Source organism: Trachinotus anak, unplaced genomic scaffold (assembly GCF_046630095.1).
Source record: "Trachinotus anak isolate AG129_WGS33_773 ecotype Australia unplaced genomic scaffold, CSIRO_AGI_Tana_v1 ptg000003l, whole genome shotgun sequence".
Lineage (NCBI taxonomy): Eukaryota > Metazoa > Chordata > Actinopteri > Carangiformes > Carangidae > Trachinotus > Trachinotus anak.
The window spans coordinates 18,716,861-18,733,226 of record NW_027273854.1 but is presented as its reverse complement, the minus strand read 5'-3'; the positions used below and the strand labels follow the sequence as shown (position 1 = coordinate 18,733,226).

Below are 16,366 nucleotides of genomic sequence, written 5' to 3'. Positions count from 1 at the left end.
AGGAAACTAGAAAGAAGGTGGCGTTCTACTAACCTGGAAGAATCTCTAAAGGCTTGGAAAGACAGCCTATTGGCGTATAAAAAAAGCCTCCGTAAAGCCAGAACATCCTATTATTCATCATTGATAGAAGAAAACAAGAACAATCCCAGGTTTCTGTTCAGCACTGTAGCCAGGCTGACAGACAGCCACAGCTCTGTTGACCCATCTATACCTTTAGCCCTCAGCTGTAATGACTTTATGAGCTTCTTTACAGATAAAATTGTCTCTGTTAGAAAAAAAATTCACCATCTCCTCCCCACAGCTGGCTCAGATGTACTGTCCAGTTCAGCAGCCTCAGAGTCGACTGTAACTGGCTTATATTTTGACTGTTTCTCTCCTGTACATCTCCCTGAGCTCACTTCAACAGTTTCGCCATCTAAACCATTGACTTGTCTTCTTGACCCCGTTCCAGCAAGGTTGTTCAAAGAAGTTTTTCCTTTAATTGACACCTCTATATTAAGTCTGATTAACTTATCTTCATCAACTGGTTATGTACCGCAGGCTTTTAAAGTTGCAGTAATTAAACCTCTACTTAAAAAGCCTACTCTTGATCCTGATGTTTTAGCCAATTATAGACCTATATCCAACCTCCCCTTTATTTCCAAAATCCTCGAGAAGGTTGTTGCAAACCAGTTATGTGATTATTTGCACAGGAATGGTTTGTTTGAAGATTTTCAGTCAGGTTTTAGAGTCCATCATAGCACAGAAACAGCTCCGGTTAAGGTTACCAATGATCTACTCATAGCCTCAGACAATGGACTTGTCTCTGTACTTGTCCTACTAGATCTTAGTGCCGCATTTGACACCATTGATCATAAGATTTTATTACAGAGACTAGAACATATGGTCGGCATCAAAGGAACCACACTAAGCTGGTTTAAGTCATATCTGTCAGATAGACTCCAGTTTGTTCATGTTAATAATGACTCCTCTATCATCACAGAAGTCAGTCATAGAGTTCCACAAGGTTCTGTGCTAGGACCAATGCTCTTCAGTCTATATATGCTCCCTCTGGGAAACATTATTAGGAGGCACCAGATGAATTTCCATTGTTACGCAGATGACACCCAGCTGTAGTTATCCATGAAGCCAGGTGAGACTAACCAGGTAGCCAAGCTTCAGGTCTGTCTTAAGGACATAAAAATCTGGATGACCAGTAATTTCTTACTCTTAAATTCAGACAAAACTGAAGTTATTGTAATTGGCCCAAAACACCTCAGAGATACACTATGTGATAATATACTGACTCTGGATGACATCACCTTGGCCTCCAGTACTACAGTCAGAAACCTTGGTGTCATTTTTGACCAGGACCTTTACTTCACATATAAAGCAAGTCTCTAGGACAGCCTTCTTCCACCTGCGCAATATTGCTAAAATCAGACCCATTCTATGTCTAAAGGATGCTGAAAAACTAGTTCATGCATTTGTTACCTCAAGACTGGACTACTGTAACTCTTTATTGTCAGGATGTCCCAAAAATTCAGTAAAAAGCCTCCAATTGATCCAGAATGCGGCAGCACGAGTAGTGACAGGAACTAGGAAACGAGATCACATCTCTCCTGTGTTAGCCTCTCTGCATTGGCTCCCTGTAAAATCCAGGATAGAATTTAAAATCCTCCTCCTCACCTACAAAGCCATTAATGGTCAGGCACCATCGTACCTTGGAGAGCTTATAGTATTATAGTATTTTCCCAATAGGACACTTCGCTCTCTAAACGCAGGTCAACTTGTGGTTCCCAGAGTTTGTAAGAGTAGAATGGGGGGCAGAGCCTTCAGCTATCAGGCTCCTCTCCTGTGGAACCAGCTCCCAGTGTGGGTTCGGGAGGCAGACCCCCTCTCTACCTTTAAGATCAGGCTTAAAACTGTCTTGTTTAGTAAAGCTTATAGTTAGGGCTGGCTCGGGTATGTCCTGACCCATCCCTTAGTTATGCTGCTATAGAGCTAGACTGCTGGGGGATTCCCATGATTCACTGGGCACTCTCTCTCTATTTCTGTCTCTCTCCCCCTCTCTCTCTCGATAACTTCATGCCATTAACTTTGTATTTTTTCTCTCCCGTAGTTTGTGCTTCTCCTCTCTCTCCCTCTCTCTGTCCTCATTCTGCAGGTATTTCTGCCCCGGGAGCAGCAGGACCCAGATCCACCACTACTCATCTTTACTATTAACCACTGTTACCTGTCATTATTATTGATAACACCATTACCGACACAGCTGTTCCTGGTCTCTCTCTCTCTCTCTTCTCTCCTCTCTCCTCCCCCCACCCCCTCTTTCTATCTTCTCCTAAACCCAACCGGTCGAGGCAGACGGCCGCCCACCCTGAGCCCGGTTCTGTTGGAGGTTTCTTCCTGTTAAAAGGGAGTTTTTCCTCCCCCCTGTCGCCAAGCGCTTGCTCTTTGTGGGAACTGTTGGGTTTATTCTGTAACAAAGTAAGGTCTTGACCTTACCCTGTAAAGTGCCTTGAGATAATGTATATTATGATTTGGCGCTATACAAATAAAATTGAATTGAATTGAATTGAATTTTGCAAAAGAGATTAACTGTCTCCTTGATCATTGAACAAGAGAAACAGCTGCCAAAGTGCCACTGTGAGGTGATGAACAAACTAAGATTAAGGGCCACTGTGTACATTGAGGAAGGTCTTGAAGATATTGTTGTTTACATTGCAGAAAAAAGTAACACTTACCAGAGTATACTGTATCTGTGATATTCAACCAGTCTATTATGCTGAAAACATTTTCATGTTTGTTTTTTGCTTGAAAATTAAAAATGAAATATATACATGGTTATTATTTATATTTAATAACTTAAGCAATAAAGAGAGGCAAAGTGTCAATTAGCAAGGCAAGAAGAATTACAAATTTGTATTTTAAAACAATAAAATCAATAAAACAGACAAAACCAAATAAAAAATAAATCCACAAGTAAGAACCAAAAGTAGAAACCGAAGATAAAAGCTGCTTTATACAAGTATGTTTTGAATAGTGTTACAGCCTGGCTGGGGTTTTTCCCCAGTGTTTCCTTGTGTGTCTTCCCTCTGTCTCCTCCCCCCTGTGTTCTTGTGTGTTTCCTTCCAGCAGGGGCGTGGTGCAGGCGTGGTGCAGCACCTGCAGCCCATCATTCATCAAGGCAGTTTAAAAACCCTGGTTGATCACCCACTCTCTGCCAGATTGTTCTGCTTGCTTCATGGTAACATGTCAGGCCATTCCAGTCCCTTATGTTTGAACTTAGATATTTGCTTTGTGATTTCTCCAGAACAAAGTGCTCATCTGTGTTTCTCCTCGCTCCAGAGTTTTGCTGCTCCAGTGCTGCTACCTGCTCCTGCTGTGAGACCAGTCCTGCTCCCACACCCCTGACTCCCCCTCTGTCTCCACATTCTCCCGCCATTACCTGCCACGCCACTCACCAGCTGGATTCATCAGCTTCCAAGCTTAATCCCCTGAAAAAGAGACTTTGACCACTCTGATCTGCTGAAGTCTAACAATAAACCTTCCTTTTTCTTTCACCTGCTTGTCTGTGTCTGGGTCTGCTCTGGGGTCCAATCCTGACAAAAGTACGAGCCGTAACAAGTAATGTTTTACACCAGGGCAGTGACTCAGCACACCTGATCTCCTTGGGAAGGGCGTTCCAAAGTTTGGGGGCTCTAATAACAAATACAGTCACCTTTGGTTTTTAGCCATGACTTTGGGACAGATAACAGAGTTTTGTCTGAGGATCTCAGGCAGCACGTTTGGTCATAAGGGGAGAGGAGCTCTGAGATACCAGAAGGTGCACCAGATCTTTCAAGTATTTCAAAATCATTTCTAAAAAACACAGGTAGCCAATAAAAGGAGGCTAAATGATCTTAACTCTTAACTGGTTCACATTTGGAACCAGTTAAGAGTCTAGCTGCAGCATTTTGGATGAGTTGCAGGGAATAAAGAGATGTTTGGGAGACGTGTACATGGAGCTGCAGTAATCAAGACACTATGAGATGAATGTGTTAATAACCTTCTCCAAATAGGTGAATGACACAAATGATTTGATTTTGACAATATTCTGTAGATAATACAGACATGATTGCACAACCATTTGTACTTCGAGGTCCAGTTTGAAATTAGAGTTAATTATTATACCAAGATGTCTGGCAGAGAGCTCTAGGTTGGAAGCCAGCCAAGGAGGTTGATATCAATCTGGACCCTGACATGAGCAGCGGCAATGAGAATGACCTCAGATTTAGTGTCACTGAGCTGTGGAGTGTTGACAGTCATCCACCTTTTAATGTCTCCTAAGTATACAGGGTTTGTAGGCTGGATTAGTCATTTTGTCATTGGAAAATAGATTTGCGTGTCCTCAGCATAAAAATTGAACTTAATTTTATGGTTTTGTATCATGTCACCCACAGGAACATGTAAAGGGAGAAAAGGATGGGACCTAAGATTGAGCCCTGGGGAACACAACAGTGGTTAGGAGCAGAGGAAAACACAAAATCAACTGAAAAGTGTCTTCCAGGTAGATAGAAGTAGAATTGAGCAGTTACCTGAATCAGCTGCCAGCAGGAGGTTGTTGCTGACCCTAGTGGACTATTGCTCTTTTCACTGTCTTTCTCCTTTTTTTTTGTTAAACAATTTTAAAGGCATCTACTGATGACACTCTGGTCTTCTGTCTCCCCATAATGACCTAAATTTGATATCTAACTCTTCTTGTCTGGCATCATTTTTTTAATTTATTCATTCATTCATTCATTCACATAATGTGTGTTAGAGTGCTCAGTGTCATTACAACATGCAGTAGGGCTTTTGTGATATCTAATTTGTTATTTTTTTATAATTCTAATAAAGTAAGGCCATTTTCTATTTAGCTTTAGCTTTACAGTTAATCAAGACTTGTACATCTACAGTGGCAACAAAAAGTAAATGAAACCTTTGGAATTATCTCTATTTCAGGATAAATTTTTCATAAAATGTAATTCTCCATCCAAGTTACCATCACATTCTATTTCAACTAATAACACACAAATGATTGTATTGTTTTTGAAACTCAAATATTCACAGTGTAGGTTGGAAAAAGTATGTGAACCTCTAAGCTAATGATATCAACAAAAGCTAACTGGAGTCAGGAGGTAGTAAACCTGAGGTCCAGTCGATGAAACAAGATTGGAGGTGTGAGTTAGAGCTACTAGTTTACAAAAAAAAAAGACAAGAAACAAGAAACATCTGCTAATATGAAAAAAAAGGATCTTAGAATCTCAGAAAAACCTTTGATCAAGGGTATGTACACACTGTATTTCTGCCCAGCTCTAATCAACCATGTATATACAGCCAGTATATTCATAAAATGCAGTGAGGGAAATGGCTGATAGCTGGGGACAAATGTAATATCTGACAATGTAGTAGGTTGAGGAGACAGAGACAACAAAGTGTGCGAAGGTGGACCCCACCAGTGATGAAAACAAGAAGTATCCATCTTCAGAAACTGGTTTTGTGCAAAAGTTGTTTTAATTGTTAATTTGAAGTGATATTTGTCTTCAACAGTCACTCTTGGGTGGACCCCACAAATGACAAAAACAAGAATGTGTGTGTGTCTTTCTGCATTTGTGTATGTGTGTGTACAGATCCCATGTGTATCTAACAAAGCAGTGTATGTGTGAGTGAAGTTACATATAGTAGTTATCTGATTGTCTTGAGATGCTTGGCTGGGCCGATAGAGCAGACTTGTCCAAGCATATTTTGATGTTTCTACCAAACAAACACAGCTGGACACATTTCCACAGAAAACCCTGAATTTATTTACTTTAGCTTTCACCTGGAATCATTCTGTTTCACAGAATATGGATAAGAGACAGAACAACATGTTCATTCATCACTGAGCAACAAGGTTTATGATAGGTTTTGAATTTAGGTATTTTTTTTACTACTTTTATTTTCATTTGATAGCATATGGCCTATTTTGTATTATCATATAGAGATCATGTAGCTGAGTCCAGACTCTCAGAAGTGAAGTAATCTCTCTTAATTTTCCAGCCACAGCAGTGTGGCTAGTATTGTTTTCACCGTGTGTGTGTGTTATCATGGCAAAATGTGGTCCTGGAGACAGCTGCTGTAGCAGGAACTACCACAGAGGTGGTTCTGAGTGCATGGGCAGGTGTTTATATCTGTGGACATATTTTGTCAGTGCAACAGTGACACAAGATACAGTAACAAATCTTTACAAGTGTGAAGCTGAGATCAAAATGAAGAGTGAGTTAGAAGTTGGGTGTGGTCTGACCCATGAGAGCTGAGTCCTCAAATGTAATAACTGCTGAGTATTCATGGGTCCAACGTTAACTCTTTGAGGGGTGTTGTGGCCGGTGTGATCCCATCACAAGATGGTCTCTAGTTTAAAGAAAGAAACTAGAAACTGACCTGGCATGAGACATCATTTCTTTAATAAAAAATGTAGGTAACAATTATCAGTATTGGCAGGAGAGAGATTAAACTAAGTGTTCGGTTACATGGTCCTTAATAATTTCACATAGTATAAGCATTTTTTATTTTTATTTTGGATAAAAATCAGCAAAGAGTAACTGAGAAGAATCACAGCTTATCACAACTGGGGGTTAATAGAAGAACAAAGGGACTCCTCTGCTTAAATCTAAATTATAACACTGAAAAGAAACATAACTGACTAAACCAAGACTTTACAAATAATTTTTAGTACAGTAAATATCTTTCCTTACAATGTCTATAAAGGTCTTTTATTCTACATTTTCCACTTTTATCAACTGAATGTCACCCACTCTTCACTGGACTCCATGAGAAGCTCACTTCACATTTATATTTATATCTGTTGTGTTCCCCTCCTTTCAGTGACATCATGCTCTCTCTACATCTCCTCTTGTTTTCTGCTGTTTGACAGTTGTAAGATGAAGTGTGTCCTTCTCCTCTTCAAGTGGAGCTGGTGTGGAAAACAAACTGCTGCTGTGTTGTCACAGGCTGCCACCCTGTGGTCAGGTACTTGAAATGCTGGACAAGCGTCCTGTATAACAGCTCATTCAGTCAGCACATTTGATTTTATTATTTATCATTTGATGTTTTTTATTATTTAGTTTAATTCATTTTTTATTATCATTGTTTTGAATAAATGCTGACTAAGACAGACAGACTGTAGTGAACTAAACAATCAACACAGCATGGCAGGTTTACTGCCATATGGAGATCAGATTTACTCAAATTATTATTCTGAATGTAGCAAAGAAAAACTCTGAGACTTCATCTTATTTTCAGCTTAGTTTAATGTCCTTTAGTTTCTAATGAAAAAATAAATTTACTCTTCATATCTGTCGTAGGATGGATTTCCCCTGAAGTGTTGACAGAGGTCTGCACTTTGTAACGTGCCATCAATTTGAAAATTTATTAAAAATGTAAGTTTAAATCCCAAATCCAGCTACAACACAGTGCTTGTAACATACCATCATTGATATTATTCTTGTATGGTTTTATTCTGCCATCTTCAAATGTGAGACTGTGCCTGAGATGTTTTCTTTTCCTTGTGTCATATCAGAGACGTCAGTGTGTTTTCTTGTCCTCTCTGTTTGCAGGACTGCAGTCTGGATTTGTCACTCTGCCCCGCCTCTCTCGCCTTGACAGACAGTGTCAAGATGGAGACGCCCAGAAAGGGTCTCTACCAGACGGCGGCGGCAGCATCGCACTGAAACGCTCAGATTCCCTCACCTCGTTCACTGTAGACCTCGGCCCCTCCCTTATGACTGAGGTGCTCAGCTTGATTGACAACCCCAGCTGCCTTCAGATGTCCAATCACAGCCAGGCAGCAGGTGAGGAAGATGAAGACAACAGTTCTCTAACAGAGACGTCTGTGCAGAGCCCTGGGGTGATTTCCCCCAACCCTTCGTTCAGCAGGAGCATGAACAACAGGGGCCGCTCCTGTAGGAGGTCTCTGAGGACGCCTGATGCATCCGCTGGGCGTCCACCTTCTCCTGCCGTTTCCCGCAGCCACAAAACATCATATGCCTTTTCTGAAGAGGAGGAAGAGATCAAAGTCTATTTGTTGAAACTGTGTCTGGAACAATAAAATCAGTGAGCTGAGAACAAACCCACAGTTCATGAGATTTGTGTGATAGTCTGTTGTTCCTGCATGGAAACACTCCTCCAGCTCCTCCAGCAAATTATTTAAAGTTTTTTATGTGTGAAAAAGAGTTAACTTTGTTTGTAATCCTTTTGTAAATCCCATTTATTTTTGGAAATTGTCAGAAAAATACAAAAACAACAAAACACATTACAGTTTAGGCAGAAATCAAACAGAGGTTTGTACCTTTAGTATCATGTACAGCAGGAGTCTCCAAGCTTTTTTACTCTGAGAGCCACTTTGACAAAATAAACGGGGCTAAGAGTGTTACATTTGGGTGTTATTTCTATTTGGAACCTGGAGCAGATTCAGATGCAGACAAGGCTGATATAATAAAAGGTCTAAATAAAACAGCAGGAGAGAGAGAATGTGAATCCTTGGGGGAAAGCAGGGATGAGTTGCAGGTGTGCCAGGTAGTCAGTGCTGCACCATGCCCCTGTTGAGGAGCAGACACACACACACACACACACACACACACACACACACACACACACACACACACACACACAAAAAGGGGAGGAGACACAGGGAAAAAAACATCCATCCATTATTGGATGATCATTATCTATTCTGCTTATCTGAACCAGGTCATGAGGGGGCTGGAGCAAATTCCAGCTGAGATTGGATGAGGGCAGGGTACATCCTGGACAGCACACCAGTCTAGCACAGGGCTGACAGAGACAAACAACCAGGCACTCTCACATACTGTGCTCTGGACTGTGGGAGGAAGCTGGAGCTCCTGAAGGGAACCCATACAGACACGGGGACAACATACAAACTCCACACAGAAAGGCCCCAGGCCCGGGATTCAAACCCAGAACAGCACTAACCACTACACCACTGTGCCACCTCAGAAAAAAAACAGACAGGGGGAAAAGACAGACACAGGGAACACTGGGGAAAATGCTGCAGTCACAGCGAGGCTGTAACAGAGAGCTCCTCATGTCTTATATTACTGGTTGTATGTATTCACATAATGTATCAAAACACTCAAACTGATCTCTGGACCGAATAAGATGTTTAAATAAGTCATCAAAAAAACTCACATCAGTGTCAGTTTTTGTGTCAGAAAATATGAGTCAAACCTGAACACACAGACATGAGAACACCACTGTAAATAAACGTCCACATATCTTCTTAGAAATCAGAGAAGAAAAAAGCTCCTCAGTAAGTGATCCAGTGATAGCTGTCAGTCTATACAATTGTTCATAACAAAGTTATGAAAAAATAGCTCATTCAGTTCACTTATAGGTCTAAAATGTGAACAAACATGAAAAACAGACTCAAGCTGAAGCCAACAGGTTAACACACCTAATACATGGCAACATATTTACTGTTTCTAGGAAAAGTTCATCTGTTCTGTTATCCAGAGGAGTCGCTATCACTGCTGGTTGCCTACAGCATATCTGATATAAACAAACTCCACAGTGTGACTCATTAGAAACTGACAAAATAATTATTTAGTGTTGAAGAGCAGTGAGTATATCTGTGTATTTGATGTAGTTGCATTTGAAGCAGATTTACTGAGTGAAGTCGTGTTGCTTCCTCGAACTCCACTTCCATGGTTTGTGCAGAAAATATCTTCTGAACCTTTGGGTGAGTTAACTCCTTAGTGTTTGTTGTTGTCTGTGAAGAATATCAGTATTGCAGTATTTGCTATAGAAAATAAGACTTGCCAAAATAAAACACATCTGAATTGTGTCTTTATTGCCGCCACTTTTATCTGAAGACAATATTAAACACCTAAAATACTTAATATGTGACTTTCCTCTAAGTCACGAGGTTTCATGGAAATCAGAACAGACACAGCAGGACAGTCTTAGTTTCACTGTCTCAGACCTTCACACCTTTCACATCATGTATGATTTTTTAAGAGCAGAGGTGGGAGGGGTGTGAGGGCTGACCTATCAAATTGTCTGATCTGTATATAGAGAATAGTTACAACCATTAGGATTCATAATAAGACAGGTGCGTCTACACAGACCAGACAGTGCTGAATCAAAGGTGAGTTTGTACATTTCTACAATGTGTTTGTGTAAATACAATCGGTGCATGTATAGTTTTTATAACAGACACTGACTGTTCAAACAAGAACTTCTGTTTCATACTGTGATATTTCTTTAAGTCTTATCTGCTCTGATTTGTGTGGAAGAGTGTGTATGACTAGGTGTGTTTGCTTGTTGTTATTTTGCCTTCAGATTTGATCTCTGATCTTCTCATGAGTGAGTGTGTGTGAGGAATCTAGAGTGGTGAAATATTGTGGCTCAGGGGAAAGAAATGTTTCTTCTCTCCAACAACATAAAAATCAAACCAACGGGAGTTTAAACTGTCACTCGGCAGCAGACTGCAATTTATGTCTGAAATGAAACCTTGCATGTTCACATTTTTGTTGACTATTTATTCTTGTTTAAATCATGGATACTGTACATGTGATGTATGAACATGCAAATTAAAGTTATTAAGAAAAAACAGAGGTGAAATTTTAACTGTTTAAAGTGTGATTGTCTGAACTGGGTGTGTCAGAATGTTTTCTACTTTCACTTTTGATGTGGTTGAACAACAGCTCACAGCAGGGATTGCCGCTTATTGGTGGCCATTTCCTTTAAAAATCATCCGCCATTTTAAAAATATGTCATGTTTGCTCACTTTGAAATGATTTTTTTCAACAAAATACACAGAAAGGCCTCACTTGCATTTTACTCTAAGAGAAGTTTTTCAATATTTGCTACATTTCACCTGCATTTTCCAATAACAGTTAATTATCACATTTGTCTGAATGGCTTTGTCTTATGACTGTAAAGATGAGCAGTCGATGAGATGGAGAGAGAGAACCGTGACGACACAGCAGGAGGAGGAGGAGAGTCTGAAACCCAACCTGTAATATCATCTGTGAGAGATGACAAAGGTAATTTGAAAGTTAGACAATTTACAAGTTGAATATTATTAGCAAACTACATATTGTTTTTATGATAGATCCTGTTCAATCTGCTTCTTCTTACATGACCTGTCAGAAGATGAGCTGGAGGGAAGTGCAGCTAAAACCAAGGTAAAATATAAGATAAGTCACCATCATACAGCTGTATTTATTCTGACAGTGTCCCATTCTTTCTAAGTCAAATCTGTATTTACTGTCGGAGAATCCTTAAGAGAATCTCTAAATCTAAAATTATAAGAGTTCGTAGCACACACAGTGTCCACACTGTCCAAAAAGATCAGACCTGTGAAATTGTGTTTTCTTCTAGAACTGATCAGGTTTTCATTTTATGAGCTCCTTCATGTTTGGCAGTGGATGAGTGAACTTGACCAAATGTTAACAAAGAAAACTTTTTATTATACTGTTTTCCCACCTGAAGATGTGACCCTTTACATTAATCTGAAGGCAGTTTAACATGTGGGTCTCATGTCTGAAAAAGCACCTTGGTTACTTTTATGTGAAAGTCACCACAGCAATCTTACTGGGTCAGACCTGGAAACATTTCCAAAACACATGCAACAGGTTAGAAGGTTATGATTGGATGATGGATGAATAAATGAATATAATGCAAAAGTATTGGAGCAGTTAGTTCCAACAATGTCCTCAGTGCTTGTGCTCTGTTGGGTATAAAACAAGCAGCAACTTTACTCTCAGATAAAGTGAAATGATGAAGTTCTTGTGGAAATGTGTCAGTGGGTCCACTGGTAGAGGAGAGGGAGAGTGACCCTCACACTCACTATGGTTTTAGAGACAGCGCCTTCAGTGAATAAATGTATAAACTTTATTTGTTGATCTTCAATTTTGACATTGATCTTGATGCTGTTTTCTTGGTTTTGGTTCCCAATAAAAACATGTTTAATCTCAGTGGATCAAACCTGGAGAAGTCATCATTGAATAAAATCTCTTATTTTCTTAGTCTGATTCAGTGAATGAACCTGGTGAAGCTGAACATCCAGAGCAGAACGATACAACCACAGGAGGAGAGTCTGAAATCAAGCCTCTACCATCTACAACCAAAGAGAGAGGTGAGATTTTCAAGAAGAATTAACTGAAGAAATCACACGTTTTACAAATTATATTTCAGCTGAGTTTCAAACACTGTGAAGAATCATGAAAGCACAAACAAAGCTTTGACAAGCTTTGTGCAAATGATTTGTGTAGAATAACATACAGATGTTGTTCTTGTTGTTTCAGTGTTGCCTGAGCTCACACTTGTGTTAATTGGTGACACAAATTCTATTGAGGTTGGATCAAAAAACATCTTACTTGACCATGACGAGCAAACACAACAGTTTTCATCCTCACTCTATGATTTGTGTGGTCGACACATCTCTGTCATTAACATGCTTGGTCAACAAAACACTGACAAATTCCCATTAAATCAGGGAGTTCATGCCTTTCTCCTCTTGCTACCAAATGGTCTGCAGAACAGCCATTACAGCTCAGGAGTGCAGTGGTTAGAAAAAACCTTTGGCAAAGAATCACTTGCTTATTTAATGACAGTTGTGACTCATGGCTCAGATGAAGAATGTGACCGAGCACTGACAGACCTGAAAGCCAATAGTAGTTTTGTTGAAAAAAGATACCACACATGTACAAAAAGTATGAGAGAGGAAAATGAAATAGTAGCCCTGCTGAAAAAAATAGATGTCATGGTCTCTGAAAATGATCCACACTGTAACAATGAACTGACCTGTGGTGAAAATAAAGAGCATGAAGAAGAAGAAACGTCAGATTCCTCAGTGTTTCATCAAAATCAAACAGGTGAGATTTTAATGTTGCTGTTCACAGATCTATCTATCTATCTATCTATCTGTCTATCTATCTATCTATCTATCTATCTATCTATCTATCTATCTATCTGTAACACTTGACACATGATCAGATTATAAAAAACATGTCATAGCTAAAGATTAAACCAGTGATTCATCAATTTAAAGTCAAATTTGTGAAGAAATGTGAAATAGTATCTACTCTTGTCGTTTTCAATGATACTGACAATAAACCAACAATAAAGTCAAATATCATCTACAGCCAACTGAATAAACTCATACAATCACAAGATTTAAAAGAGCATTCACAAGTTTCCCCTCTTCACAGTAAATACTGTTTACTGTATGTGACAGTAAAGTAAAAAAAAAAAAAATCAATATTTGTCATCCAAACACTCTTGTTTATCTGCTGACACCATCTCATTAGATATTTCTATGTACAGTTCAAAAAAACATCTTCTTACAAAGTACTACCCTCACCTACAAGTCTCTGACTGTTCACCTGTGTCCACCTGTCCTGACCAAGCACATCACATACAGTATGTTTACATCCTCCCTCCTGTATGAGCAGTCTGTTGTCTCTCTATGATGTCTGCCTGGTCCATGTCTAGTAACTGTTCTTATGTAAAGCTCAATATCACTGCCTTTGCATCAAAAATTGAGGATGAATCTGCTTAAATTGAAAGATTTACCTGCGATCAATTCTTTTTATTTATTTTTTTATTTTTTATGAGATTTAAACCTACAACACATCTAATTTTGAAACAGTGGCACAAGTATTTTTGCATGTGCAGGTTTTCCACAGCGAGCATGCTGCTGGAGACATCTGAGTTATCCAGATCATTAGATAAGGAATTTAATCCACTTTCATCATGAATGCACAGCATCACTGGACAATTTGAAGATGTTTGTATTTCTACTTATACATTTGATTTTTGTATGAAAGAAATACATTAACTATTGAACTGCAAAAGAGACTTGAGATTTGTTCACAATATTTTAAGGATCTTGATTTTTCGTATGTTGTTTCTTTTGTTGGTCAAAGCTACTGAGAAAAACTGTAAAGCTGCTATGATTTTTCTCTGGCTGAAAGCAGTGATACTGTCTTAAGTTACCCGCGGAAAGAAATGAAAATTACAATAATTCACAAAAAGTAAACAGTGAGCTCCTCTTGATCTTATACAATCTGCTGTTTTTACATTATCCTGCAGCAGATCAGATGGAGAACAGAGGAGCTACAACAGAAATAAAGGTGAGATCCTTTGATCCTCAATTGTCACCGTCATATAGCAACAATTCTATTTCAATGCTTTTTTATGAGGTCAGGTTATAATTCATTGCAAACACCTGAAACTTAAGCCAAAGGCTGGAGCTCTTTTTTTTTTAGACTTTCACAGACTTTGACTCCAGTAACCTACTGGTTGCAGCTTTGATGAGCTGAGTTTTCCCTTGTTTTTTATTTTTTGTGCTGTTGTACAGTACCACTGTGTGCATTTTTCATTTTCACATACTTAATCTCCAAAATTCTAATGAACAAAGTCAAATCAAATCTCCTGTTTCCTCAGTGTGAGCCAGTGAATGAACCTGGTGATGCTGAAAACTCAGATAAAAATGATGACAGCACAACAGCAGGGGGAGAACCTGAAGTCATGTCTACAATACCATCTGCATCCAATGAGAAAGGTAACATTTTCATGAAAATTTAAAGAACAGTAGCACAGATTTTTATGGTAAAATTATTTCACTTTCAATTCTGTCTCAACCATTACACAATGTAATAAAACAAAAAAAACAAGTAATTAAACCAATGTCTTACATTTGCAGGCTTGGAGCCATCAGCAGGAGAGACTGATGAAGTTAAACAGATCAATAATGAAAGCAGCAGTAACCCGAGTGAGCGACCCACAGAGGACTGTGATACACTGAAGGACACAAGTTCAACATCTCAGACTGTTTCAACTGTTACTAAAGAACGTGAGAAAAACTTCATTTCTCTTGATTTTTGTATTGCATTTCTGCAAAATTCAAATGAACCACATTGTCTCTTTTTGTGTAGATAGATGTTGTTGAATTGTGAACATTGCAAATATCCCATTCATAATCTTTGACATGAACACAATTTTTGCTAATAAATGTTATTAATCTGGAATGGCTAACTCGCAGTTAAATTATTCATCTCATGTTTGATCCGGTGATCCGCTTGTTGTTCCATTACCCTGCAGTAGATCAGCAGGAGGAGAGAGCAGCTACAACAGAGGAAAAGGTGAGTTTCCCTGTCCCTCAGTAGTCACTCTCATAAAGCAACATTTCCATTTTGATATATATATTGATATATAGTAACATTTCTGAAGTTAAATTTCATGACTAAAATCTGAAACTGAGCTGAAGATTGGAGCTGTTTGTCTTTTCAGTTTAAATTTGGACTTGAAATTTGGCACAAATGTCCACTTGGAAGCCAGGATGAACTAATTAGATTTTGATGGTCAAAGGTCATGGTGATGGTGACCTCACAAAACACTTTTTAGCCATTACTCAAGACTTCACACAGCAATTATGACAAAATTTCACATAAATGTTAGTATTGTATATGACTCTGGATAAACAGTGATATAATCTGAAACTAGTCTGATTGGCGTAGGCAATAATTCTAGTTTGTGCTGTTGTAATCGCTAGAGCATACTCGTCAACCATGTATATGCTTGTATGAGGTGGTTTTTCCGGTTATTTGACAAAGTAATATTCTGCAAAAGAGAAGTCAAAATGCTTTTTCTGCAATTTAGGTCACATGACGAATGAGTGGTCACATGACATCCAAAAGTCTTAAGAATTATTATCTCCCAAAAATCCCTGATACGGGGCTGCCACCAGATATAGAAGGTTTGTCTTTCCGTCATTACGTGTATCAAACGTCCTCTTTGCCTTTGATTAAAACTACAATGGCTGTTGTTAGCAGGTGCTGGAAATCCATCACAATGTTTTACTGGAATGATAGAGAGAGGAGAAAACTCAGCTTTATTTGATTTACACAACATCACTCAATGGAAACACAGACCATTCACAATTGTGTTTTGTTGACTTTTCAAAAAAAAGAAAATCACTTCTATTTTGTGCAAAACTGCAGTGGAAACATAACTGCTGAGTGTTGTTGATCTTCACTGACTTGATCGCAACAGTTTTAAACCAGTGAACTCAAGGTTGTATAAAATCACGTGTTTTCACAGAGTGATCCAGTGAATGACTCTGGAGATTCTGAAGCCAAGGAGAAAGGTAACATTTTGAAATTGTTTTATTTACAACTAAAGGAAACAATCAAAATAGAATTAACTAAGCTTTATATTCAAAATAATTTGCAGACAACATTAGAAAAATAAACTAGTTGAATAATACAGTGATCTGGCACTCTGGTTAATTGTCGTCCTGTAGGTACCTTACAGATGGTTATGAGTGGAAACAAGTATCAAGTAAGGGACTCCCAATTTC

The 16,366-nt window shown here is 38.9% G+C and overlaps 1 protein-coding gene across 2 annotated transcripts in view; it reads left to right on the top strand.

Moving 5' to 3' along the window:
- LOC139618429 (interferon-induced very large GTPase 1-like) overlaps positions 1 to 16,366 on the top strand; it is a 266,067-nt gene that overhangs the window by 126,528 nt on the left and 123,173 nt on the right. Inside the window, exons 1-11 of one of the 2 annotated variants that reach the window (XM_071474338.1) lie at positions 10,887 to 11,045; positions 11,152 to 11,186; positions 12,031 to 12,139; positions 12,309 to 12,878; positions 13,330 to 13,425; positions 14,098 to 14,138; positions 14,452 to 14,569; positions 14,711 to 14,860; positions 15,109 to 15,149; positions 16,108 to 16,153; positions 16,310 to 16,347. In XM_071474338.1, the coding sequence (XP_071330439.1) occupies positions 10,958 to 11,045; positions 11,152 to 11,186; positions 12,031 to 12,139; positions 12,309 to 12,878; positions 13,330 to 13,425; positions 14,098 to 14,138; positions 14,452 to 14,569; positions 14,711 to 14,860; positions 15,109 to 15,149; positions 16,108 to 16,153; positions 16,310 to 16,347 (1,332 nt within the window). In that variant the 5' untranslated portion in view covers positions 10,887 to 10,957. Of the gene's footprint in view, positions 1 to 10,886; positions 11,046 to 11,151; positions 11,187 to 12,030; positions 12,140 to 12,308; positions 12,879 to 13,329; positions 13,426 to 14,097; positions 14,139 to 14,451; positions 14,570 to 14,710; positions 14,861 to 15,108; positions 15,150 to 16,107; positions 16,154 to 16,309; positions 16,348 to 16,366 lie in introns of those variants that run through there. The other variant, XM_071474327.1, reaches the window with a different exon arrangement.